This window comes from Somniosus microcephalus, chromosome 8, assembly GCF_052327205.1.
Source record: "Somniosus microcephalus isolate GS21.2 chromosome 8, FLI_Smic_1.0, whole genome shotgun sequence".
Classification (NCBI taxonomy): Eukaryota; Metazoa; Chordata; class Chondrichthyes; order Squaliformes; family Somniosidae; genus Somniosus; species Somniosus microcephalus.
In genome coordinates this window covers 268,179,816-268,206,051 of record NC_140994.1, presented here as the reverse complement: position 1 = coordinate 268,206,051, position 26,236 = coordinate 268,179,816, and the positions used below count along the sequence as shown (strand labels likewise).

Sequence of the window (26,236 nt, the reverse complement as noted above, 5' to 3'; positions counted from 1 at the left end):
CTTGAATATATTTAATGAATTGGCTTCTACTGCCTTCTGTGGTAGAGAATTCCACAGGTTCACCACTCTCTGGGTGAAGAAATTCCTCCTCATCTCAGTCCTAAATGGCCAAAATCAAAATTGTCGTATGAGAAGTGATTGAATAAACTAGGCCTGTATTCTCTTGAATTCAGAAGAATGAGAGGGAATCTCATTGAAGCATACAAAATTATTACAGGGCTTGATAGGGTGGATACTGGGAGAATGTTTCCCTTGGCTGGGGAGTCTAGAACCAGGGGCCACAGCCTCAGGATAAAGGGTCGGCCATTCAGGACTGAGATGAGAAGACATTTCTTCACACAGAGGGTGGTGAATCTTTGGAATTCTCTACCCCAGAGGGCTGTGGAGGCTCAGTCATTGGGTATATTCAAAACAGAAGTCGATAGATTTCTGACTAGTAAGGGCATCGAGGGATGTGGCGATAGGGCCGGTGAATGGAGTTGAGGCAGAAGATCAGCCATGATCTCATTGAATGGCGGAGCAGGCTCGAAGGGCCGAATGGCCGACTCCTGCTCCTATTTCTTAGGTTCTTATGTTCTTAAGACAAGACTCGCCCAGACCCATTCCTTCAATATCGAGGAACAAGGAGTAAGAACGAGGAAGTTCGGGGAGAGTGGGTCTAATTGGACAGCTCCGTCAAAGAGCCAGCACAGGCGCGATGGGCTGAATGGCCTCCTCCTGGGCTGTCAGATCCGATGATTCTACAAGTAGGGAAGTCGAGGGAAACTTTTAAACCCAAATGTTAATCGAGCTGTGGAATAGTTGAAGCGGCCTGTGTAAACGGGTTCAACGTGCAATTGGAGAGAACAGAAATTTGGAAAGGGATTTGGAGAAGCGTGGCAGTGGTCATGAGTTGTAGCAAAATTGTAAATGTGCTTTTTATAAAACAGTTATAATTCCTCTGGGAATGGCGAACACAGGAAGCTGCCAGATGTGATGATCATGTTGCTCACGTACAGCCACCAGAGGAATAGACCAACACCTAGAGTGAGAAGGTGGGTGGGTGGGGTTGGGGATATGGGGAGAAGGTGGGTGGGTGGGGTTAAGGGATATGGGGAGAAGGTGGGCAGGTGGGGTTGGGGATATGGGGAGAAGGTGGGTAGGTGGGGTTGGGGATATGGGGAGAAGGTGGGTGGGTGGGGTTGGGGATATGGGGAGAAGGTGGGTAGGTGGGGTTGGGGATATGGGGAGAAGGTGGGTGGGTGGGGTTGGGGATATGGGGAGAAGGTGGGTAGATGGGATTGAGGGATATGGGGAGAAGGTGGGTGGGTGGGGTTGGGGATATGGGGAGAAGGTGGGTAGATGGGATTGAGGGATATGGGGAGAAGGTGGGTGGGTGGGGTTGAGGGATATGGGGAGAAGGTGGGAGTGAGGTTGAGGGTCTTTATTGGGTGAACAGTGCGAAAGGTGCAGAAAGTTTTATTGGTGCAGTAATTGGCAGCTAGTGCCAGTACATGAGAGGGGCATTGGTTTGTTGGTCTTGGAATTGGTTGCAGAGCAGAGGGTAGTGTCAGGGCTGCTCTCTAACAGTTCACACAGGAGCAGTGGAGGGAATCATTATTAACTGGTTGGAAGGACACTGCCAGGAGCGATCGAGTTAGGAATTCAGAACTGTGCTGTAAACAGAATTTATCTCTTTACTAATTGAAATCTCTTCAGGCCAAAATCTATGACCGTTAAATAATTTGAAAGTGGTGACTTGGGTTAAATGAATTGAGAGGCCAACACGAGCACACACTCTAGTTCCCGCAACAAGACAGCAGGTTATCTCCTCAAACCTGCCTATTTGGCATCTCCCCAAATCATCACACTGGGTTTAAGCCCAAAGACCACGATAGCAAGCGGGAAAATGTTTAATGGGTTCTCGGACCTTCCCTGATCCGCAAGTTTTATAGAAACATTAACTTGTTTATTTTAAAATTGGGTAAGTGAGTCTCCATTAAAATACCAGACAGGAATGAAAAGAAAGAACGATTTGTATTTCGACAGCGACTTTCGCGGCCACTGGACATTCCAAAGCTGCACAGACAATGAAGTACTTTCTGAGAGCGAAAAGGTCTGTCGAACGTTGATCCGATAGCAAAATACTGCGGATGTTGGAAATCCGAAATAACAACAGAAAATGCTGGAAAAACTCAGCAGGTCAGGCAACATTCGTGGACAGAAATTTGAGTTGACGTTTTGGGTCGAACCCTTCTTCAAAACTGGAAAGAAAAGATGGATCGGAGGCAGGGCTGCGATTGGACAAAAGAATAAAAGAAACAAAAGAAGTAAAAAAGAGACAATGAAAGGTGTTAGAAGCTAGACGAGATGGTAATAGGCTGAGATTGGGTGTAAAGTGTACTGGCAGGGCAAGGGGATAGCTGCCAGGTGTGAGAGAGAAACAAAAGGAAAGGGCGGGGGGGGGGGGAAAGGAGTGGAAAAATTACAAGAAAAAATGAAATAGGGGCCGAGGTTATGATCTGAAATTGTTGAACTCGATATTGAGTCCGGAAGGCTGTAAAGTGCCTAATCGGAAGATGAGGTGCTGTTCCTCGAGTTTACGTTGAGCTTCCGTGGAACAATACAACAGCCCGAGTACGGTGAGGTCCGAGTGGGAATGGAGCGGTGAATTAAAGTGACAGGCGACCGGAAGCTCGGGGCCACCCTTACGGACTGAACGAAGGTGTTCCGCAAAGCGGTCACCCAATCTGCGTTTGGTCTCCCCAATGTAGAGGAGACCACATCGTGAGCAGCAAATACAGTATACTAGATTGCAAGAAGTACAAGTAAATCGCTGTTTCACCTGGAAGGGGTGTTTGGGGCCCTGGACAGTGGGAAGGGGGGAGGTATAGGGGCAGGTGTTACATCTCCTCCGCTTGCACGGGAAGGTGCCAGGTGAAGGGGAAGGGCTGTTTGGGGTGATAGAGGAGTGGACTAGGGTGTCTCGGAGGGAGCGGTCCCTGCAGAATGCTGAAAGGGGAGGGGAGGGGAAGATACGTTTGGTGGTGGGATCACTTTGGAGGTAGCGGAAATGCCGGAGGATGATCCGTTGAATGTGGAGGCTGGTGGGGTGAAAGGTGAGGACAAGGGGAACCCTATCGTGGTTCCGGGAGGGAGGGGCAGGGGTGAGGGCAGAGGTGCGGGAGATAGAACTGACACGGTCGAGGGCAGTGTCAACCACGGTAGAGGGGAATCCTCGGTTGCGGAAAAAGGAAGACATGTCTGAAGCACTGGTGTGGAAGGTGGCAACGTCGGAGCAGATACGGCGGAGACGGAGAAACTGGGAGAATGGAATAGAGTCCTTACAGGAGGTGGGGTGGGAGGAAGTGTAGTCCAGGTAGCTGTGGGAGTCAGTGGGCTTGTAGTGAATGTTGGTCAATAACCTATCCCCAGAGATGGAGACGGAGAAGTCGAGGAAGGGAAGGGAAGAGTCGGAGATGGACCATGTGAAGGTGAGGGAAGGGTGGAAATTGGAGGCAAAGTGAATGAAATTGTCAAGTTCGGGACGAGAGCAGGAAACGGCACCGATACAGTCATCAATGTATCGGAAAAAGAGGTGAGGGAGGGGACCCGAGTAGGACTGGAACAAAGATTGTTCCACATAGCCCACAAAACGGCAGGCATAGCTATGTAGTCAATGTAGAACGTTAACTCTGTTTCTCTCTCCACGGATGTTGCCTGGCCTGCTGAGTTTTTCCAGCGTTTTCTGTTGTTATTTCAAAGTACTTTTTGAAGTGTATTGACTAACTTAGTAGGAAAGTAGGAAACACGGCAGCCAATTTGCACACAGCAAGCTCCCACAAACAGAAATGTGATAATGACCAGCTAATTTATTTTTTAGTTATGTTTAGTTAGGGGTGTTCTACGCGGAGTGAACACACGAAAGGCTGCTGGACCGGATAGCATCCCTGGACGGGTACTCAAGGAATGTGCTGATCAGCTGGCTGATGTCTTCACCGCCATCTTCAATCTGTCATTGGCCCAGGCAGTAGTCCCTACATGCTTCAAGACCGCTACCATTATTCCTGTGCCAAAACAAACGGCTGTGACGTGCCTGAACGACTATCGACCTGTCGCACTCACACCCATCATAATGAAGTGTTTCGAGAGACTGGTCCTGGCTCACATCAAAGCCAATGTTCCTGCCTCTCTTGACCAACACCAGTTTGCCTATCGTGCAAACAGATCAACGGAGGATGCAATCACAACTGCTCTACACTCGGCACTGACTCACCTAGATAGTAAGGAGACCTACATCAGAATGCTGTTCATAGATGACAGCTCAGCATTCAACACTATTGTCCCCAACAAGCTGGCCACCAAACTCCAAACTCTTGGCCTGAACACTTCCCTCTGCAACTGGACCCTGGACTTCCTAACAAACAGACCCCAGTCTGTCAAATTAGGTAACCACACCTCCCCCGCTCTGACCCTGAACACGGGGGCCCCACAAGGATGCGTGCTGAGCCCCCTCCTCTACTCCCTCTTCACCCACGACTGTGTGGCTGTTCATGGTTCCTACACCATCATCAAGTTTGCGGATGATACCACGGTGGTAGGCCAGATCACCAACAACGATGAGTCAGCCTACAGGGAGGAGGTCCAGCATCTCGTGAAGTGGTGCGCCGATAACAACCTGGCCCTTAACATCAAGAAAACCAAAGAAATCATTGTGGACTTCAGGAAGTCCAAAGGCGGAAGTCACACCCCCATCCACATCAATGCGGCTGTGGTGGAAAGGGTGGACAGCTTTAAGTTCCTCGGAGTCCACATCACGGAAGACCTCTCCTGGTCACTCAACACCTCCTCTCTGGTGAAGAAGGCACAGCAGCGCCTTTATTTCCTAAGGAGGCTGAAGGGATGTAACCTGTCACCCCTGATCCTCTCTAACTTTTACCGCTGCACTATAGAAAGCATCCTGACAAACTGTATCACAGTATGGTATGGCAGCTGTAGCTACTATGACCGGAAAGCCTTGCAGCGGGTAGTCAAAACTGCCCAACGAATTACCGGCACCCGGCTACCGACCATAGAGCACATATACCAGAAATGCTGTCTACGGAGGTCACGGTCCATCATCAAAGACCCTACCCACCCCAGCCACAGTCTGTTCGCCCTCCTGCCATCTGGGAGACGCTACAGATGCATTCGCACCCGTACGACCAGATTTAGGAACAGCTTCTTTCCCAGGGCTGTCATCCTACTGAACTCCACAAATAAACTCTAAAGCCTGCACATCTGCCAATGCACTTTATTAGGGTTATGTTTATGTTAATATATTACAAGCCAAATGTATGTTGAATGTTTAAATGTCTTAATCCAAATGTACACTCTCGGGAGCCGCAAGCCTACATTTCGTTGTACTGCACTTGTGCACTAACAATGACAATAAAAGTTGATTTGATTTGAGGGATAAATATTGTCCAGGACGGGATTATCCCTGCTCTTCTTCGCAATAGTGGCTGTGGGATCTTTTACATCCACCTGAGAGTGCAGATGGGGCCGCGGTTTAACGCCTCATCCAAAAGACGGCCCTTCCGACAGTGCAGCACTCAGTCAGTACTGCCCCTCCGACCTTGCAGCGCTCCCTCAGTACTGCCCCTCCGACAGTACGGCGCTCCCTCAGTATTGCCCCTCCGACAGTGCAGCGCTCCCTCAGTATCGCCCCTCCGACAGTGCGGCACTCCCTCAGTATTGCCCCTCCGACAGTGCAGCGCTCCCTCAGTATCGCCCCTCCGACAGTGCGGCACTCCCTCAGCACTGCCCCTCCGACAGTGCGGCGCTCCCTCAGCACTGCCCCTCCGACAGTGCAGCGCTCCCTCAGTACTGCCCCTCCAACAGTGCAGCGCTCCCTCAGTACTGCCCCGCCGACAGTGCAGCACTCCCTCAGTACTGCCCCTCCAACAGTGCAGCGCTCCCTCAGTACTGCCCCTCCAACAGTGCAGCGCTCCCTCAGTACTGCCCCTCCAACAGTGCAGCGCTCCCTCAGTACTGCCTCTCCGACAGTGCAGCGCTCCCTCAGTACTGCCCCTCCAACAGTGCAGCGCTCCCTCAGTACTGCCCCGCCGACAGTGCAGCACTCCCTCAGTACTGCCCCTCCGACAGTGCGGCGCTCCCTCAGTACTGCCCCGCCGACAGTGCAGCGCTCCCTCAGTACTGCCCCTCTGACAGTGCAGCACTCCCTCAGTACTGCCCCTCCGACAGTGCAGCGCTCCCTCAGTACTGCCCCGCCGACAGTGCAGCACTCCCTCAGTACTGCCCCTCCGACAGTGCAGCGCTCCCTCAGTACTGCCCCTCCGACAGTGCGGCACTCCCTCAGTACTGCCCCTCCGACAGTGCAGCACTCCCTCAGTACTGCCCCTCCGACAGTGCGGCGCTCCCTCAGTACTGCCCCTCCGACAGTGCGGCGCTCCCTCAGTACTGCCCCTCCGACAGTGCGGCACTCCCTCAGTACTGCCCCTCCGACAGTGCAGCACTCCCTCAGTACTGCCCCGGGGTGTCAGCCTTGATTTTTGTGTCTGGAGTGGGACTTGAACACGCAACCTTCTGACTCAAAGGCAAGGGTGCTACCCACTGAGCCACGGCTGACACAAAGACTGTGATAACAAGCGTGAAGATGTTTAATGTGTTCGCAGTTTTACAGAACCATTAACTTGCTCATTTTAAACAGGGTAAGAGAAGTCTCCATTGAAATACCAGACAGGAATGTCTGACAAACAAGTTAAGCGTTCTGCCGCTGATATCGAAAAACATTTGTTTCTGGCTTTTAATGACTTGTTATTTCTGGGATTGTTTTAATCTTATGGCGTATTTGCAGCTTTGTCATTTAATAACATACGCATGTTTGCTCGTTGTTAAAGGGATGTAGTCACATTGAATGAAGGCTGTTGCCAGGTACAGTAATCATACCCTGATATAGCAAAAATAATTATATTGAAGACTAGCAGCTGTACTCTGGCAGAATGAAGCAATTTCATCCCAGAATGAATGAGTGATGCTGCATTACAACAGCACGGGGAGCTCACGTGGGATCTTGCTGTGCGCATATTTGGTTGCCGTATTTCCTACATTGCAACAGTGACCACACATCAAAAGTGCTTCAACAGCGGGAAATCTGAAACTGGCACAGAAAATGCTGGAGACGCTCAGCGGGTCAGGCGGCTTCTGTGGAGAGAAAGAAACAGAATCAACGGTTCAGGTCAAGATCACTTCATTGGCTGTAAAGCGCTTTGGGACGTCCTGAGGTCATGAAAGGCGCTGGAGAAGTGTAAGTTCTTCCTTTCTTTCTTGCAGGTATAGGGATCTGAAGCTTAGCAAGCTCCAACTAGTGTTAGAAGTGCGTGGCTGCAGGCAGGACTATGTGTCACAGAGTAGATGGCTGTAAAAGATCCGACGGCACTGTTTCAACTAGGTGTCAACCGTGGCTCAGGGGGTGGCACCCTCGCCTCTGAGTCAGAAGGTCGTGGGTTCAAGTCTCACTCCAAAGACTTGAGCACATAGAGCTAGGCTAACACTCCAGTGCAGTACTGAGGGAGCGCCGCACTTTTTGGAGGGGCAGTACTGAGGGAGCGCTGCACTTTTTGGAGGGGCAGTACTGAGGGAGCGCTGCACTGTCGGAGGGGCAGTACTGAGGGAGTGCTGCACTGTCGGAGGGGCAGTGCTGAGGGAGTGCTGCACTTTTTGGAGGGGCAGTACTGAGGGAGCGCCGCACTGTCGGAGGGGCAGTACTGAGGGAGTGCTGCACTGTCGGAGGGGCAGTACTGAGGGAGCGCTGCACTGTTGGAGGGGCAGTACTGAGGGAGCACTGCACTGTCGGAGGGGCAGTACTGAGGGAGTGCTGCACTGTCGGAGGGGCAGTACTGAGGGAGTGCTGCACTGTCGGAGGGGCAGTACTGAGGGCATGCTGCACTGTCGGAGGGGCAGTACTGAGGGAGCGCTGCACTGTCGGCGGGGCAGTACTGAGGGAGTGCTGCACTTTTTGGAGGGGCAGTACTGAGGGAGCGCTGCACTGTCGGAGGGGCAGTACTGAGGGAGTGCTGCACTGTCGGAGGGGCAGTACTGAGGGAGCGCTGCACTGTCGGAGGGGCAGTACTGAGGGAGCACCGCACTGTCGGAGGGGCAGTACTGAGGGAGCACTGCACTGTCGGAGGGGCAGTACTGAGGGAGTGCTGCACTGTCGGAGGGGCAGTACTGAGGGAGTGCTGCACTGTCGGAGGGGCAGTACTGAGGGAGTGCTGCACTGTCGGAGGGGCAGTACTGAGGGAGCGCTGCACTGTCGGCGGGGCAGTACTGAGGGAGTGCTGCACTGTCGGAGGGGCAGTACTGAGGGAGCACGCACTGTTGGAGGGGCAGGACTGAGGGAGCGCCGCACTGTCGGAGGGGCAGTACTGAGGGAGCACTGCACTGTCGGAGGGGTAGTACTGAGGGAGTGCTGCACTGTCGGAGGGGCAGTACTGAGGGAGTGCTGCACTGTCGGAGGGGCAGTACTGAGGGAGCGCCGCACTGTCGGAGGGGCAGTACTGAGGGAGCGCCGCACTGTCGGAGGGTCAGTACTGAGGGAATGCTGCACTGTCGGAGGGGCAGTACTGAGGGAGTGCTGCATTGTTGGAGGGGCAGTACTGAGGGAGGGGCAGCGCTGACGGAGTGCCGCACTGTTGGAGGGGCAGTACTGAGGGAGCGCCGCACTGTCAGAGGGGCAGTGCTGAGGGAGTGCCGCACTGTTGGAGGTGCCGTCTTTCGGATGAGATGTCAAACCAAGGCCCCGTCTGCAAGTCTCAGGTGGACATAAAAGGTCCCACGGCCACTATGTTGAAAAAGAGCAGGGAAGTTCTCCCTGGTGTCCCGGGGCCAATATTTATCCCTCAACCAACATAACAAAAACAGATTATCCGGTCATTTATCTCATTGCTGTTTGTGGGAGCTTGCTGTGCATAAATTGGCTGCCGCGTTTTTCTACATTACACCGGTGACTACACGTCAAAAAAGTACCGCATTAGCTGTAAAGCGCTTTTGGACATCCTGGGGAAGCAAAGTTGGTTGGAGTGTAGAAGTTTCTCTGCCTGAGGAGCTGGGAGATGCTAAACTAGGGGTACAGCGCCACCACTGGTGGGAGGGTGTAATTACAACGTGACCGGTTTACATAGAAAGTTTCCATTATAGGCTTGGACATGGGGATTTTTAAAGAAAAAGTTGAGGAGGTGTAGGGAGTTTTTAGTGTATTATAGAGACTGATGTATTTAAATTTAAAGAGGAATCCTTCATTCTCAGAGGCTTATTATTGGGTTAATTAGAATACCACCACATCAGGTCAAGAAATGCTTGGTTTAAAATACAATCTTAAATGCAAAGGGATATAACATTTTGAATATGAACAAGTGACGGCCAGTGATGTGTAACACATCCGTACTCCACGGTTGGAGAAGTTTAGTGCCTGGAAAGATTTAAAACAAAACTTTGTTGAGAAATTAAATTTATTTTGGACAAGGCAGGGATCGCTGTGTCTGATTAAAGTTGGAGGGGCTGGCGGGGGAATTGGTTTTGTTTCTGCGGGCTGGTGGAAGTGGCGAGAGGTTTGCCAAAAGGAAAAAGGAAACGCATCTCGCTTGATGCTAATCGTTGCTCACATTTCCTTTAAACAGTGTCCTTGTGGCTCGCTTCAATCCTCTGCCTGAACCCGCAGCGGCTCAGCACTCAATCACTCAATCTTTGGCTTCACCTGATTCACCAGCGAGAGCAGGAACCTTAACATCATTATTATTTCAATCGGAGAATTCAATCACTCCAGGACTGGTCATCTAGAAATGAAGAAAGCTTTTAGCCTCTCTCTCTGCATCTGGATTGGAGCGGTGTGTCGACCAGGTAGGCTCTGCTCTGCAATGTTTCCTGTGAAGGAGAATCAATCTGCGGGGATGTGTTTGTTGAGCTGGTATTGCGAGGTTAGGGATCGGGCTGGTTTCTGGGTGTGACTGAACTCCCCAGGGTCTGAGATCAAGTGGCTGGAGTTTGGATTGTGAATTGTGTCGTCCCTTCACTGGCAAAGGAGCCTTTGGACAGATTGAGGCTTCACCAGCTCCGGGGGAGAGAGAGAGATGGAGCAATGGTCACAGACCCGGGGAGTGTCTCCCCCGGGGAGAGAGAGAGAGAGAGAGAGATGGAGCAATGGTCACAGACCCGGGGAGTGACTCCCCCAGAGAGAGAGAGAGAGAGATGGAGCAATGGTCACAGACCCGGGGAGTGTCTCTCCCGGGGAGAGAGAGAGAGAGAGAGAGAGAGATGGAGCAATGGTCACAGACCCGGGGAGTGTCTCTCCCGGGGAGAGAGAGAGAGAGAGAGAGATGGAGCAATGGTCACAGACCCGGGGAGTGTCTCCCCCGGGGAGAGAGAGAGAGAGAGAGAGATGGAGCAATGGTCACAGACCCGGGGAGTGACTCCCCCGGGGAGAGAGAGAGAGAGAGAGATGGAGCAATGGTCACAGACCCGGGGAGTGTCTCTCCCGGGGAGAGAGAGAGATGGAGCAATGGTCACAGACCCGGGGAGTGTCTCCCCCGGGGAGAGAGAGAGAGAGAGAGATGGAGCAATGGTCACAGACCCGGGGAGTGTCTCTCCCGGGGAGAGAGAGAGAGAGATGGAGCAATGGTCACAGACCCGGGGAGTGTCTCCCCCAGGGAGAGAGAGATGGAGCAATAGTCACAGACCCAGGGAGTGTCTCCCCCAGAGAGAGATGGAGCAATGGTCACAGACCCGGGGAGTGTCTCCCCCGGGAGAGAGAGAGAGATGGTCACAGACCCAGGGAGTGTCTCCCCCGGGAGAGAGAGAGAGAGAGAGATGGTCACAGACCCGGGGAGTGTCTCCCCCGGGAGAGAGAGAGAGAGAGAGAGATGGTCACAGACCCGGGGAGTGTCTCCCCCGGGAGAGAGAGAGAGAGAGATGGTCACAGACCCGGGGAGTGTCTCCCCGGGAGAGAGAGAGAGAGAGAGAGAGAGAGATGGTCACAGACCCGGGGAGTGTCTCCCCCAGGGAGAAATGTAAGAAGTCACACAACACCAGGTTATAGTCCAACAGCTTTATTTGAAATCACAAGCTTTCAGAGCGCTGCTCCTTCATCAGGTGAAGTGGAGAGATGCATAAAGACACAGCTTATATAGTCAGAGAATAATGTCAGATGTTTACAGGTAATCTTTCCAACTGCCATTTATTGCACCTCGGCAGAGAGATAATCACAGCAATCAAAGGTGTGAATGGTGTCCAAACAGGTCAGTCAGGAAAACATTACATCAAAGAACAATGAGGTGGGGTCACAAGGGGTCAAATATTGCAGAGATGGAGCAATGGTCACAGACCTGGGAGTGTCTCCCCCGGGGAGAGAGATGGTCACAGACCCGGGGAGTGTCTCCCCCAGGGAGAGAGAGAGATGGAGCAATGGTCACAGACCCAGGGAGTGTCTCCCCCAGGGAGAGAGAGAGATGGAGCAATGGTCACAGACCCAGGGAGTGTCTCCCCCGGGGAGAGAGAGAGAGAGAGAGATGGTCACAGACCCGGGGAGTGTCTCCCCCAGGGAGAGAGAGAGATGGAGCAATGGTCACAGACCCGGGGAGTCTCTCCCCCAGGGAGAGAGAGAGATGGAGCAATGGTCACAGACCTGGGAGTGTCTCCCCCGGGGAGAGAGATGGTCACAGACCCAGGGAGTGTCTCCCCCAGGGAGAGAGAGAGATGGAGCAATGGTCACAGACCCGGGGTGTGTCTCCCCCGGGGAGAGAGAGAGATGGAGCAATGGTCACAGACCTGGGGAGTGTCTCCCCCGGGGAGAGAGAGAGAGAGAGAGATGGTCACAGGCCCGGGGAGTGTCTCCCCCAGGGAGAGAGAGAGATGGAGCAATGGTCACAGACCTGGGGAGTGTCTCCCCCGGGGAGAGAGAGAGAGAGAGAGATGGTCACAGACCCGGGGAGTGTCTCCCCCAGGGAGAGAGAGAGAGAGAGAGATGGTCACAGACCTGGGGAGTGTCTCCCCCGGGGAGAGAGAGAGAGAGAGAGAGATGGTCACAGACCCGGGGAGTGTCTCCCCCAGGGAGAGAGAGAGATGGAGCAATGGTCACAGACCCGGGGAGTGTCTCCCCCAGGGAGAGAGAGAGATGGAGCAATGGTCACAGACCCGGGGAATGTCTCCCCCGGGGAGAGAGATGGTCACAGACCCAGGGAGTGTCTCCCCCAGGGAGAGAGAGAGATGGAGCAATGGTCACAGACCCGGGGAGTGTCTCCCCCGGGGAGAGAGAGAGAGATGGAGCAATGGTCACAGACCTGGGGAGTGTCTCCCCCGGGGAGAGAGAGAGAGAGAGAGAGAGATGGTCACAGACCCGGGGAGTGTCTCCCCCGGGGAGAGAGAGAGATGGAGCAATGGTCACAGACCCGGGGAGTGTGTCCCCCGGAGAGAGAGAGAGAGAGAGAGAGAGAGATGGAGCAATGTCACAGACCCGGGGAGTGTCTCCCCTGGGGAGAGAGAGAGAGAGATGGAGCAATGGTCACAGACCCGGGGAGTGTCTCCCCCTGGGGAGAGAGAGAGAGATGGAGCAATTGTCACAGACCCGGGGAGTGTCTCCCCCTGGGGAGAGAGAGAGAGATGGAGCAATGGTCACAGACCCGGGGAGTGTCTCCCCCTGGGGAGAGAGAGAGAGATGGAGCAATTGTCACAGACCCGGGGAGTGTCTCCCCCTGGGGAGAGAGAGAGAGATGGAGCAATGGTCACAGACCCGGGGAATGTCTCCCCCGAGGAGAGAGAGAGAGATGGAGCAATGGTCACAGACCCGGGGAGTGTCTCCCCCGGAGAGAGAGAGAGAGAGAGAGATGGAGCAATGTCACAGACCCGGGGAGTGTCTCCCCCGGGGAGAGAGAGAGAGAGATGGAGCAATGGTCACAGACCCGGGGAGTGTCTCCCCCTGGGGAGAGAGAGAGAGATGGAGCAATTGTCACAGACCCGGGGAGTGTCTCCCCCTGGGGAGAGAGAGAGAGATGGAGCAATGGTCACAGACTCGGGGAGTGTCTCCCCCGGCAGAGAGACTGGGGGATTGAGTGCTGACCCTGTGAGGTTGCTGCAATAACCAGGCGGTAGCCCAGAGTTAAAATCCAGCTTTCTCCTGAGTTGAGCGGAGATGTTCCCGTGCACTAACTGTACTTACAAATGAAACTGTTCAAACCGACATGCAATTGTTGTTGTTGTTGCATTATCTCGTTCATAAGGGTTACTCGCAACTGCAATGAGAACAGAATCTAACACAGGGTCTTGTTAAAATCTACTGGGTTGAAGGGAGAGAGCTTGAGGCTGATTGGAAGGAGCCCTCGTTTCTCTCGGCCACTTAATATCAACTCCTTAAAGCTGCAGATTTCCCTACAGTCTCCTCTGGAAATCTGCCTGCGAGCGAATTTGATCTAATTGCTCATTTCTGGTGGATTTTATCTTCAAGTCTTTTGATGATTGAAGCTCCGATTTAATTGCACCGTTACCCCCGCGGGACAGTCCCGTAACCAAGAACAGTGCCCTTGCTGACGGACCCTGGCCTGCATTTGGAACCATATTACGCTGTGTCCTGGACTATTGCAGTAGAATAATGCTGGAGATGGGAACCTGTCTCCTTCTACACAACCCCGGGTCACTGTGAGTGACAGGATTGTAGATGGTCAGGATTCACAGCGGAATCATGAAGGTGTTTCTTAAAGAACGAATTCCCCCTCCTTTTCCATTCTGCCTGTTCTTTTCGAAACGTCAAGTACCCTGGAATATTTAGTTCCCAACCTTGGTCACCTTGCAACCACGTGTCTGTAATGGCTATTAGCTCAAACCTATTTATCTCTATTTGTGCCATTAGTTTGTCTATCTTGTTACGAATGCTTCGTGCATTCAGATAAAGAGCCTTTAGTTTTAACTTTTTACCATTATTCCCTGCTTTCGTCATATTTAACCCCTCCCCCAGCCGCAAACACACCCCAGTAAATAAAGAATGATTAATCTGGTTTTGCATTGCCCAATAAACTGGTCACTGCTGGAGCAGTGAGTGATGTGAGTCATATTAAATATGCTTCAGTAGAATTATCATTCTCGGGTTATGTTGAAAGGATCTGGATGAGTCGAGGACTATCCTGTTGGATTACAAGTAGACTTGGGCGATATAATGAGCAAATTATTCTGCAGATTATGTGTGAATTGGATGAGGCTTTCAATGTGTTGATGAATAATAACTGGATTTGGCTCTGAACTAGAATCAATCTGTCAGAGGATGGATGGGAAAAGTCTGACACCAGCTCAACATCTCCTGGGCCATGAGTACAGCCAGTGTAGACCTCCTCATACTCATCCTCCTCATCATCATCATCCTTCCTCCTCATCTCCTCCCACCTCTTCATACTCATCATCATACTCATCCTCCCTCACCCTCCTCCTCATCTCCTCCCTCCTCATCTCCCTCCTCCTCATCTCCCACCTCCTCATCTCCTCCCACCTCCTCATCCTCCTCCTCATCGCCTCCCACCTCCTCATCTCCCTCATCCTCATCTCCTCCCACCTCCTCATACTCATCCTCATTATCATCATCATCCTTCCTCCTCATCTCCTCCCACCTCCTCATACTCATCATCATACTCATTCTCCCTCACCCTCCTCCTCATCTCCTCCCTCCTCATCTCCCACCCCCTCATCGCCTCCCACCTCCTCATCCTCCTCCTCATCGCCTCCCACCTCCTCATCTCCTCCCTCCTCCTCATCTCCTCCCACCTCCTCATCTCCCTCCTCCTCATCTCCTCCCTCCTCCTCATCTCCTTCCCCCTCATCTCCCTCTTCCTCACCTCTTCCTCCCTTCTTCTCCCCTCCTCTTCCCTCCATCCACCATCCTCTGCCAGCTTTCTCTCCTCCCACCCAGTAAAGACCCATGGCGTCATGTTCTTATTTATGACCCTGAACAAGCAAGAATCGGCAGACTGTTTGAAACTAGGATCTTCCTGATCGGTACCAGTCAACAGATCACTAACCCACTGAGCTCAGATTGTGTGGTTTCTATATTAATGGTGAAAGTCTTGTTGTGTTCTAAAGTAGAACTGAAGAATGATTCTACTATAATCCGAGTGCATCCTGCACCATGCGAGCAGTGAGCACCATATAGTCTTGATCTGATCCTAACTAAACTGTGCTCTAGATTTCTTCATCTCTTCCCCTTTTTTTGCACATACAGTATCTTTTATTACATCTTTTATTGTAAGGTTGTCATGAAGAGTATCGGTCTGCGGATCTTTAAGCTGTGTCCATTTGCTTCAGATTACAGCAGAGTTTATGTGTTGTATGTTGGAGACACCTGCCCCGTCACCAGAGTTCTACTGGCTCCAGAATCTGGGGAAGACACCCCTGGGACAAGCAGTGCTACACGGGCCAAGCAGAGGTGACATGAGGAATATAAACGAGAGCAAATGTTACACCCTTGTTCAAAAAAGGGGAGCAGGATAAACCCGGCAATCACAGGCCAGTCGGTTTAACGTCGGGGGTGGAGAAGCTTTTAGAAACAATAATCCGGGAGAAAATTAACGGCCACTTGGACAAGCATGGACTAATAAAGGAGAACCAGCACGGATTTGTTAAGGGCAAATCGTGTTTGACTAACTTGATTGAGTCTTTTGACGAGGTAACAGAGAGGGTGGATGAGGGCAGTGCAGTTGATGTTGTGTACATAGACTTTCAAAAGGTGTTTGATAAAGTGCCACATAATAGTCTTGTGAGCAAGATTGAAGCCCATGGGATACAAGGGGCAGTAGCAGCATGGATACAAAACTGGCGAAGGGATAGAAAACCGAGAGTTGGAGAGAGAAAGGCTGTTTTACGGACTGGAGGGAGGCATACAGTGGAGTTGCCCAAGGTTCAGTCCTAGGACGATTGCTGCTTTGATATATATTAATGACTTGGATTTGAGGGTACAGGGCACAATTTCAACATTTTGAAGATGACACGAAACTTGGGAGTGTAGTGAACCATGAGGAGGAGAGTGATAGACTGCAAGAGGACAGAGACAGGCTGGTGAAGCGGGCGGACACATGGCCGATGAAATTCAACGCAGAAAAGTGTGAGGTGATACATTTTGATAGGAAGAATGAGGAGAGGAAATATAAACTAAAGGGTACAATCCTAAAGGGGGTGCAGGAACAGAGAGACCTGGGGGGAGCGGGGGTTACCTGCACAAATCTTTGAAGGTGGCAGGACCAGTTAACAAAGCAGTTAATAAAGCATACAGGATCCTGGGCTTCAGTAATAGAGGCATTGAGTACAAGAGCAAGGAAGTTATGATGAACCTTTATAAAACACTAGTTCGGCCCCAACTGGAGTATTGTGTCCAATTCTGGGAAGGATGTGAAGGCCTTAGAGAGGGTGCAGAAAAGATTTACTAGAATGGTTCCAGGGATGAGGGATTTCAGTTATGTGGAGAGACTGGAGAAGCTGGATAAATATTTGAAGGAGAACAAATTGCAGGGCTATGGGGAAAGAGCGGGGGAGTGGAACTGACTGGATTGCTCTTCGAGAGAGCCGGCGCAGACTCGATGGGCCGAGTGGCCTCCTCCTGTGCTGAACTATTCTATGATTCTATTCTATAAGGACGAATTAGAGAGTATTAATTATCCTGGATATAGAAAAACAGAACTTGTGTGGCCAGTGCTTGACTCCCAGCCCAGCAGTTAAGGGTTTGTAATAACACCGCCTTGATTGTGTTCCAAGCTTGCTCGCTCTCATTGAGTTGGTTGCCACATTCCTGAGTTGGACATCTCGATGAATCTCTGCGTGCTGGCGGAACAGTCCAGGCTCTGGCGGAAGTGTGTCGGCTCTCGACAGCTTTGAGATTGGGGAAGGTGGGAGGGAGGTAACGGTGGAGGGAACAGGAACCGGGAAAGTATAAATCAAAACATCTGGATCTGTGTCCAAGCGATGGCGGAACAACCGGTGGGAATTGTTTCTGTGAATAGAAACTGGTCCTGGTAGAAGAATAAACACTTTGTTTGGAAGTTGGATGCTATGAATTTGGAAACGATTTGGGAAGCTTGGGAATTTTGGCAATGAGGACTTGTGGGGTTTTTTGTGTGTGGAAGTTAAATGCTGCGTAACTGTTAGTAAACGATCTCCAAAATTTACTCCTGCCAGATTGCGAAATATGATTCACAGGTTTCAGAGAAAACAAAATCTTTTGGGTATCCTAGAGGCCAGGATTAGAGGCAGCAGCGTGAGGTCTCCCACCGGTTGAGTCCCCGCCGGTGGTTGCACAAAATTTGTTTTTGTTTTTTTGAGTGTGGCAGTGGTCCAGGGATTGCGACTGCGTGATGCCCCGTGGGAACGTTTTAATGAAGCTTTTCAGAAATGCAGTCGCATATTTCAGGCTGTTTCTGTGCTTCGATTACATGGCAGTGTTTGATTAATGTTCAGTTCTTGCGAAAGCAAAAGAAAACGCAAAAAAGGTTAAAATCTGCAGCAATTGCCCCCTTATTTTGGAAATGAGCGGGCTGTTAACCTGTTGAGAACAATGGCAGGACTGCCACTGAACACTTAGAGAAAGGTTACAGCGGAATTTTCCACAGCCAAGACTTTGTCGCTCCTCTACCCCGGTGTGTCAGTCGTGGCGCAGTTGGTAGCGCTCTCCTCTCAGTCAGAAGGTGGCAGGCTCAAGCCCTACGCTGGGTCTTGAGCTCACAATCTAGACTGACACTCCGACGCAGTACCGAGGGAGTGCTGTGTTGTCCCTTTGGATAAGATGTTAAACTGGGCTCCAGTGGCACTATTCAATGAAGAGCTGGTGAGTTCTCCACCTGCTCAACATTCATTCCTTAACCGTACACCATCAAAGATTAACTGGCCATTCATCGCATCACTGTTTGGGAGACTTGTTGAGAGAAAAATGGCTGCCTAGGCACCAACTTTCACCATAATTCATTGAATGTTTCTAAAAGATATAATGAGGTGTTATTTAAGAAAGAAAGAAACATAGATAGGAACAGGAGTAGGCCATTCGGCCCCTCGAGCCTGCTCCGCCATTCTATGAGATCATGGCTGATCATCCAAACTCAGTACCCTGTCCCTGCCTTCTCCCCATATCCCTTGATCCCTTTAGCCTTAAGAAATATATCTAACTCCTTCTTGAATATATACTTGCATTTCTATATCACCTTTCACATCCTCAGGACGTCCCAAAGCGCTTCACAGCCAATGAAGTATCTTTTGGAGTGTAGTCGCTGTTGTAATATAGGAAACGCGGCAGCCAATTTGCGCACAGCAAGCGCCCACAAACAGCAATGTGATAATGACCCAGATAATCTGTTTTAGGTGTTGGTTGAGGGATAAATATTGACCAGGACACCAGGGATAATTCTTCTGAGAAATAGTGCCATGGGATCTTTGACATGCACCTGAGAGGGCAGATGCGGCTTCACTTTTAACATCTTGTCTGAAAGACGGTACCTCTGACAGTGTAGCACTCCCTCAGTACTAGAAGTGCCAGCCTGGATTATGTGCTTACATTTCTGGAGTGGGATTATGAACCCACAACTTTCTGACTCTAAGGCCAAAGTGCTAACCACTGAGCCACAGCTGACAGTCTGAGTCCAGTGGGAATCTGCAATGCTCTCCCCCAAAGGCTATGGATTCTGGGGGGTCAATTGAAATTTTCAAGGCTGAAATTGACAGATTTTTGTTGGGTAAGGGTATTAAGGGATATAGAACGTGTCCACTAACCTTGTAACTGGTCCCCAAATTACTACACACATTGGGTATTGTTCTGTGGGTTGGTTCCCTGTTGAGCATCAGGCAGTCGGGATAGAATTGACTTTATTTTTATTCGTTGCTGGGATGTGGGAGTCACTGGCAATGCCAGCATTTATTGCCCATCCCTAATTGTCCTCGAGAAGGTGGTGGTGAGCCGCCTTCTTGAACCGCTGCAGTCCGTGTGGTGAAGGTGCTCCCACAGTGCTGTTAGGGAGTCAGCTCCAGGATTTTGACCCAGCGACGATGAAGGAACAGCCGCTATATTTCCAAATTAGGATGGTGTGTGACTTGGAAAGAACTTGGAGGTGATGGTGTTCCCGTGCGCCTGCTGCCCTTATACTTCTAGATGGTAGAGGTCATGGGTTTGGGAGGTGCTGCCGAAGACGCATTGGAGAGTTGCTGCAGTGATGTCCTGGGGCTGTGATGATTGACCTCCAACCACCACAACCATCTTCCTTTGTGCTAGGTATGACTCCAGCCAGTGAACAATTTTACCCCTGATTCCCATTGACTTCAGTTTTACTAGGGCTCCTTGATACCACACTCAGTCAAATGCTGCCTTGATGTCAAGGGCAATCACTCTCACCTCACCTCTGGAATTCAGCTCCATTGTCCATGTTTGGAACAAGGCTGTAATGAGGTCTGGAGCCATGTGGTCTTGGCGGAACCCAAACTGAGCATCAGTGAGCAAGTTATTGGTGAGTAAGTGCCGCTTGATAGCACTGTTGATGACGCCTTCCATCACTTTGCTGATGATTGAGAGTAGACTGATGGGGCAGTAATTGGCTGGATTGGATTTGTCCTGCTTTTTGTGGACAGGACATACCTGGGCAGTTTTCCACATTGTCGGATAGATGCCAGTGTTGTATCTGTACTGGAACAGCTTGGCTAGAGGTGCGGCTAGTTCTGGAGCACAAGTCTTCAGTACGACAACCGCTGTGTGTGAGTGCTGCCTCTCGACTGAGGGAGGGAGCGGAGGGTGTGGGAGGGAGGGGAGTTTGTGAGGGAGGGGAGGATGTAGAAGGTAGGGGAGGATGAGGGAGGTGTGAGGAGGATGAGAAAGGGAGGGAGGGGATGAGGGAGGGAAGGGAGGCTGAGGGAGAGGAGGCTGACGGAGAGGAGGCTGAGGAAGGGGAGGATGTGGGAGGGAAGGGAGGCTGAGGGAGAGGAGGATGAGAAAGGGAGAGAGGATGAGGGAGGGAGGGAATAGGGGAGCGAGTAGAGGATGAGGGAAGGAGAGGAGGGTGAGGGAGAGGAGGCTGAGGGAGAGGAGGCTGAGGGAGAGGAGGGTGAGGGAGGGGAGGCTGAGGGAGAGGAGGGTGAGGGAGAGGAAGGTGAGGGAGAGGAGGGTGAGGGAGAGGAGGCTGAGGGAGAGGAGGCTGAGGGAGAGGAGGCTGAGGGAGAGGAGGCTGAGGGAGTGGGAGGGTGAGGGAGAGGAGGGTGAGGGAGAGAAGAATGAGGGAGGGGAGGATGTGGGAGGGGGATGAGGGAGAGGAGGGTGAGGGAGAGGAGAATGAGGGAGAGGAGAATGAGGGAGAGGAGGGTGAGGGAGAGGAGGCTGAGGGAGAGGAGGGTGAGGGAGAGGAGGGTGAGGGAGAGGAGAATGAGGGAGAGGAGGGTGAGGGAGAGGAGGGCGAGGGAGAGGAGGGCGAGGGAGAGGAGGGCGAGGGAGAGGAGAATGAGGGAGAGGAGGCTGAGGAGGGTGAGGGAGAGGAGAATGAGGGAGAGGAGGGTGAGGGAGAGGAGGGTGAGGGAGAGGAGGGCGAGGGAGAGGAGGATGAGGGAGAGGAGGGTGAGGGAGAGGAGAATGAGGGAGGGGAGGATGTGGGAGGGGATGAGGGAGAGGAGGGTGAGGGAGAGGAGGGTGAGGGAGAGGAGAATGAGGGAGAGGAGGCTGATGGAGAGGAGGCTGAGGGAGAGGAGGGTGAGGGAGAGAAGAATGAGGGAGGGGAGGATGTGGGAGGGGGATGAGGGAGAGGAGGGTGAGGGAGAGGAGGGTGAGGGAGAGGAGAATGAGGGAGAGGAGGGTGAGGGAGAGGAGGGTGAGGGAGAGGAGGGTGAGGGAGAGGAGGGTGAGGGAGAGGAGAATGAGGGAGAGGAGGGTGAGAGAGAGGAGGGTGAGAGAGAGGAGGGTGAGGGAGAGGAGGGTGAGGGAGAGGAGGGCGAGGGAGAGGAGGGCGAGGGAGAGGAGGGTGAGGGAGAGGAGAATGAGGGAGTGGGAGGGTGAGGGAGGGGGATGAGGGAGAGGAGAATGAAGGAGGGGAGGGTGAGGGAGAGGAGAATGAGGGAGGGGAGGATGTGGGAGGGGGATGAGGGAGAGGAGAATGAAGGAGGGGAGGGTGAGGGAGAGGAGGGTGAGGGAGAGGAGGGTGAGGGAGAGGAGGGCGAGGGAGAGGAGGGTGAGGGAGAGGAGAATGAGGGAGTGGGAGGGTGAGGGAGAGGAGGGCGAGGGAGAGGAGGGTGAGGGAGAGGAGAATGAGGGAGTGGGAGGGTGAGGGAGAGGAGGGCGAGGGAGGGGAGAATGAGGGAGGGGAGGATGTGGGAGGGGGATGAGGGAGAGGAGGGTGAGGGAGAGGAGAATGAGGGAGTGGGAGGGTGAGGGAGGGGGATGAGGGAGAGGAGAATGAAGGAGGGGAGGGTGAGGGAGAGGAGAATGAGGGAGAGGAGGGTGAGGGAGAGGAGGGCGAGGGAGAGGAGGGTGAGGGAGAGGAGGGTGAGGGAGAGGAGGGCGAGGGAGAGGAGGGTGAGGGAGAGGAGGGTGAGGGAGAGGAGAATGAGGGAGTGGGAGAGTGAGGGAGAGGAGGGCGAGGGAGAGGAGAATGAGGGAGGGGAGGATGTGGGAGGGGGATGAGGGAGAGGAGGGCGAGGGAGAGGAGGGTGAGGGAGAGGAGGGTGAGGGAGAGGAGAATGAGGGAGTGGGAGGGTGAGGGAGAGGAGGGCGAGGGAGAGGAGAATGAGGGAGGGGAGGATGTGGGAGGGGGATGAGGGAGAGGAGGGCGAGGGAGAGGAGGGTGAGGGAGAGGAGGGTGAGGGAGAGGAGAATGAGGGAGTGGGAGGGTGAGGGAGAGGAGGGCGAGGGAGAGGAGAATGAGGGAGGGGAGGATTTTGGAGGGGGGATGAGGGAGAGCAGGCTGACGGAAGGAACATTCTCCTCTTTGCTGCGTCAGTTGATGACGGAGTCTGTACTTCTCACAGGAACTGATTCCAATTAGCGAAACCATAATAGACTTGGCGACAGTGAAAACCCTCACGGTTTAATTGCGTTTTTCCTTTTGATTTCTGATGCCAGATATCAGTGTTGAGTTACGGAGTGACTGCACTGCTGAACAAAGAGCTGTAATCTCCAGAGACTCCAGTCCATGGCGTTTGGCTCTGATATTTACAAACAGTAGTTGGGGCTGGCGAGATTTATGATGTAACTTGCGTAATGAGTGAAAGGTTCAGACATAAGAGTCGGGGAACGGATAAGACTGTCCTCACAAAGCGGGGATGTGGCTGCCCAAACCACAGCATCCCAATTCACAAAACGACCAAAGTGTTAATCCACTTTCCCTCAGCAGATTAAATGGGCGGTTAGAGTCCGTGATAGGGGAGCGTGTACATGGACTGTGGGAGGAGATTAAATGGGTGGGTAGAGTCCATGATAGGGGAGAGTGTACATGGGCTGTGGGAGGAGATTAAATGGGTGGGGAGAGTCCATGATAGGGTAGAGTGTACATGGGCTGTGGGAGGAGATTGAATGGGTGGGTAGAGTCCATGATAGGGGAGAGTGTACATGGGCTGTGGGAGGAGATTCAATGGGTGGGTAGAGTCCATGATTGGGGAGAGTGTACATGGACTGTGGGAGGAGATTAAATGGGTGGGTAGAGTCCGTGATAGGGGAGAGTGTACTTGGGCTGTGGGAGGAGATTAAATGGGTGGGTAGAGTCCGTGATAGGGGAGAGTGTACATGGACTGTGGGAGGAGATTAAATGGGTGGGTAGAGTCCATGATAGGGGAGAGTGTACTTGGGCTGTGGGAGGAGATTAAATGGGTGGGGAGAGTCCAGGATAGGGGAGAGTGTACATGGGCTGTGGGAGGAGATTAAATGGGTGGGTAGAGTCCATGATAGGGGAGAGTGTACATGGGCTGTGGGAGGAGATTAAATGGGTGGGTAGAGTCCATGATAGGGTAGAGTGTACATGGGCTGTGGGAGGAGATTAAATGGGTGGGGAGAGTCCATGATAGGGTCGATGTACATGGACTGTGGGAGGAGATTAAATGGGTGGGTAGAGTCCATGATAGGGGAGAGTGTACATGGGCTATGGGAAGAGATTAAATGGGTGGGTAGAGTCCATGATAGGGTAGAGTGTACATGGGCTGTGGGAGGAGATTGAATGGGTGGGTAGAGACCATGATAGGGGAGGGTGTACATGGGCTGTGGGAGGAGATTGAATGGGTGGGTAGAGTCCATGATAGGGGAGAGCGTACACGGGCTGTGGGAGGAGATTAAATGGGTGGGTAGAGTCCATGATAGGGTAGAGTGTACATGGGCTGTGGGAGGAGATTGAATGGGTGGGTAGAGTCCATGATAGGGGAGAGTGTACATGGGCTGTGGGAGGGGATTAAATGGGTGGGTGGAGACCATGATAGGGGAGAGTGTACATGGGCTGTGGGAGGAGATTGAATGGGTGGGTAGAGACCATGATAGGGGAGAGTGTCCATGGGCTGTGGGAGGAGAAGGTCGGATGGACTGAATGGCTTTGTCTCTATCACAAATCTTATGATAGCCCTGAAAATAATTTTTAGGAACAGGCAAAGGCCGTTAGTCCCAACAAGCATGCGTCTTTTTTATAGACCATCTCTGTCTCCTGTATCTCTTAGCTTCCCTCCATGTGGAAACCCATTGAATTATTGATGGAACACATTTACACTCCCTGCTTCCCCGACCTGCCCTGGAAGATTATCTCACAGGATTTCTTATCCCCTGGATGCAACAAGTTCTGCTCTGACTTTCTTTCTTATTCCTATCGTCCTCACTTTTGCCCCTGATGTGTGAATCCTTTCCACCCTGAGTAAACTTGCCTGGATTCTGTTTCTGGGTCCTCTCCGTAATCTTGAAACCATCAGTTGGTCATCTCCTTGCTGAGTCTCAGTGTGGTGATGTTGGCGATTAGACCAGTGAATCTTCACTTCACATCTGCTGTGTCCGATGCATTGCTCTGTCGCTCGGGAAATGATCACCCACATCTGCAGAATAACGGTGGCGGATTATTGATCTCATTGCAAAAGAGACTTCTGGGAATTTGTGGCGATCGGTGCTTTTCGGCTGCGAGTCTTTCACCGGGGCTCCGAGTCTGGAGGTTGTGGGTTCGAGTCCGAGTCCTGGACCTGAGCTTGTAATAGAGGCTGACCACCAAACCCCCCCAGCCCACTGCGAAGCAGTGCCGAGGGAGTCCGGCATTGTCTGAGGTCTCGGCCTCGAGCTGAGGTGGTAAGCTGAGGCTCCTGAGGTACGATTTGAAGACGAGCAGGGAGATCTCCCGGTGTCCTCATTCCTCCCTCAACCACCAGCACCAAAGAAAAACAGATGAACTAGTCATTCGTGTCATTGATTAATGTGCGTCTGTCTATTCACAACAGTCACTGCGCTGTAACGTGGCTCGTCGTGGCTGAAATGAAAGAAAGAAATTGCATTTCTATAGCGCCACCTCATGATGTCCGAAAATGCTTTACAGCCAATGAGGTACTTTTTGAAGTGTAGTCACTGTTGTAATGTAGGAAACGCGGCAGCCAATTTGCACACAGCAAGATCCCACAAACAGCAATGTGATAATGACCAGATAATCTGTTTTAGTGATATTGGTTGAGGGATAAATATTGACCAGGACACCGGGGAGAACGCCCCTGCTCTTTGAAATAGTGCCATGGGATCTTTTACGTCCACCTGAGAGAGCAGACGGGGCCACGGTATAACGTCTCATCTGAAATACAGCACCTCTGGCAGTGCAGCACTCCCTCAGTGCTGCCCTGCCGACAGTGCAGCGCTCCCTCAGTACTGCCCCTCCGACAGTGCAGCGCTCCCTCAGTACTGCTCTTCCGACAGTGCGGCGCTCCCTCAGTACTGCCCCTCCGACAGTGCAGCGCTCCCTCAGTACTGCCCCTCCGACAGTGCGGCGCTCCCTCAGTACTGCCCTCCGACAGTGCGGCGCTCCCTCAGTACTGCCCCTCCGACAGTGCAGCGCTCCCTCAGTACTGCCCCTCCGACAGTGCGGCGCTCCCTCAGTACTGCCCCTCCGACAGTGCAGCGCTCCCTCAGTACTAACCCTCCGACAGTGCAGCACTCCCTCCCTCAGTACTGCCCCTCCGACAGTGCAGCGCTACCTCAGTACTGCCCCTCCGACAGTGCGGCGCTCCCTCAGTACTGCCCCTCCGACAGTGCGGCGCTCCCTCAGTACTGCCCCTCCAACAGTGCGGCGCTCCCTCAGTACTGCCCCTCCGACAGTGCAGCGCTCCCTCAGTACCGCCCCTCCGACAGTGCAGCGCTCCCTCAGTACCGCCCCTCCGACAGTGCAGCGCTCCCTCAGTACCGCCCCTCCGACAGTGCAGCGCTCCCTCAGTACTGGGAGTGTCAGTCTGGATTTTGTGCTCAAGTCTCTGGAGTGGGACTTTGACCCACTTCTGACTCAGAGGCGGGAGTGCTGCCCACTGAACCACAGCTGACACTGGTAATATGGCACGATGTAAATAGAGGTCTTTCTTCATTTTGCACATTGAATGGAGCTACACATCTGGCGTGCAGCACTGTATTTAGACCTTTCTATCAGCGGGAATGTAAAAATAATAAACCGGAGTTTCTACTTGTGTGGAACTCAACCTACATGCGAGCTTTGGGAACTCCAAGTGACTGGATTATAACCTTCACACAGTCGCTCGCCGAACCTGGTCCTGTCTAATTTACAATGAGGTGTGCAATTATTTTCTGCCTCGACATCTCTCGTGTTACGGAGATGCACAGCTGTAATCTCAGTCCCTCGGAACCGAGGATGACTTGCTTCCACACTAACAATGAGTTCTCAGGTGACTGATGAGTCCAATGCGGGACCTACAGTCTCTGTCACAGGTGGGGCAGAGGGTGGTTGAAGGGGCGGGTGGGTGGGGTGCTTGGGTTGACGTGCGCTCCTTGCGCTGCCTGCGCTTGGCTTCCGCTTGCTCCCGGCGAAGAGACTCGAGGTGTTCGGCGCCTTCCCGGATGCTTCTCCTCCACTTTGTGCGGCCTTGGGCCAGGGATTCCCAGGTGTCAGTGGGGATGTTACACTTTTTCAAGGAGGCTTTGAGGGTGTCCTTGAAGCATTTCCTCCGGCCACCTGGGGCTCTCTTGCCGTGCCGGAGCTCCGAGTAGAGCGCTTGTTTTGGGAGTCTCGTATCGGGCATGCGGACAATGTGACCCGTTCATCGGAGCTGATCG

General features: G+C 52.6%; 1 protein-coding gene across 1 annotated transcript in view; it reads left to right on the top strand.

Moving 5' to 3' along the window:
* Nucleotides 1-6,854: 6,854 nt before the first annotated feature.
* The window catches only part of flt4 (fms related receptor tyrosine kinase 4), a 361,767-nt gene continuing 342,385 nt past the window's right edge, over nt 6,855-26,236 (top strand). The window contains exons 1-2 of the mRNA XM_085996053.1: nt 6,855-7,288; nt 9,660-9,879. Of these exons, the coding sequence (XP_085852179.1) occupies nt 9,822-9,879 (58 nt within the window). The 5' untranslated portion in view covers nt 6,855-7,288; nt 9,660-9,821. The remainder of the gene's footprint in view (nt 7,289-9,659; nt 9,880-26,236) is intronic.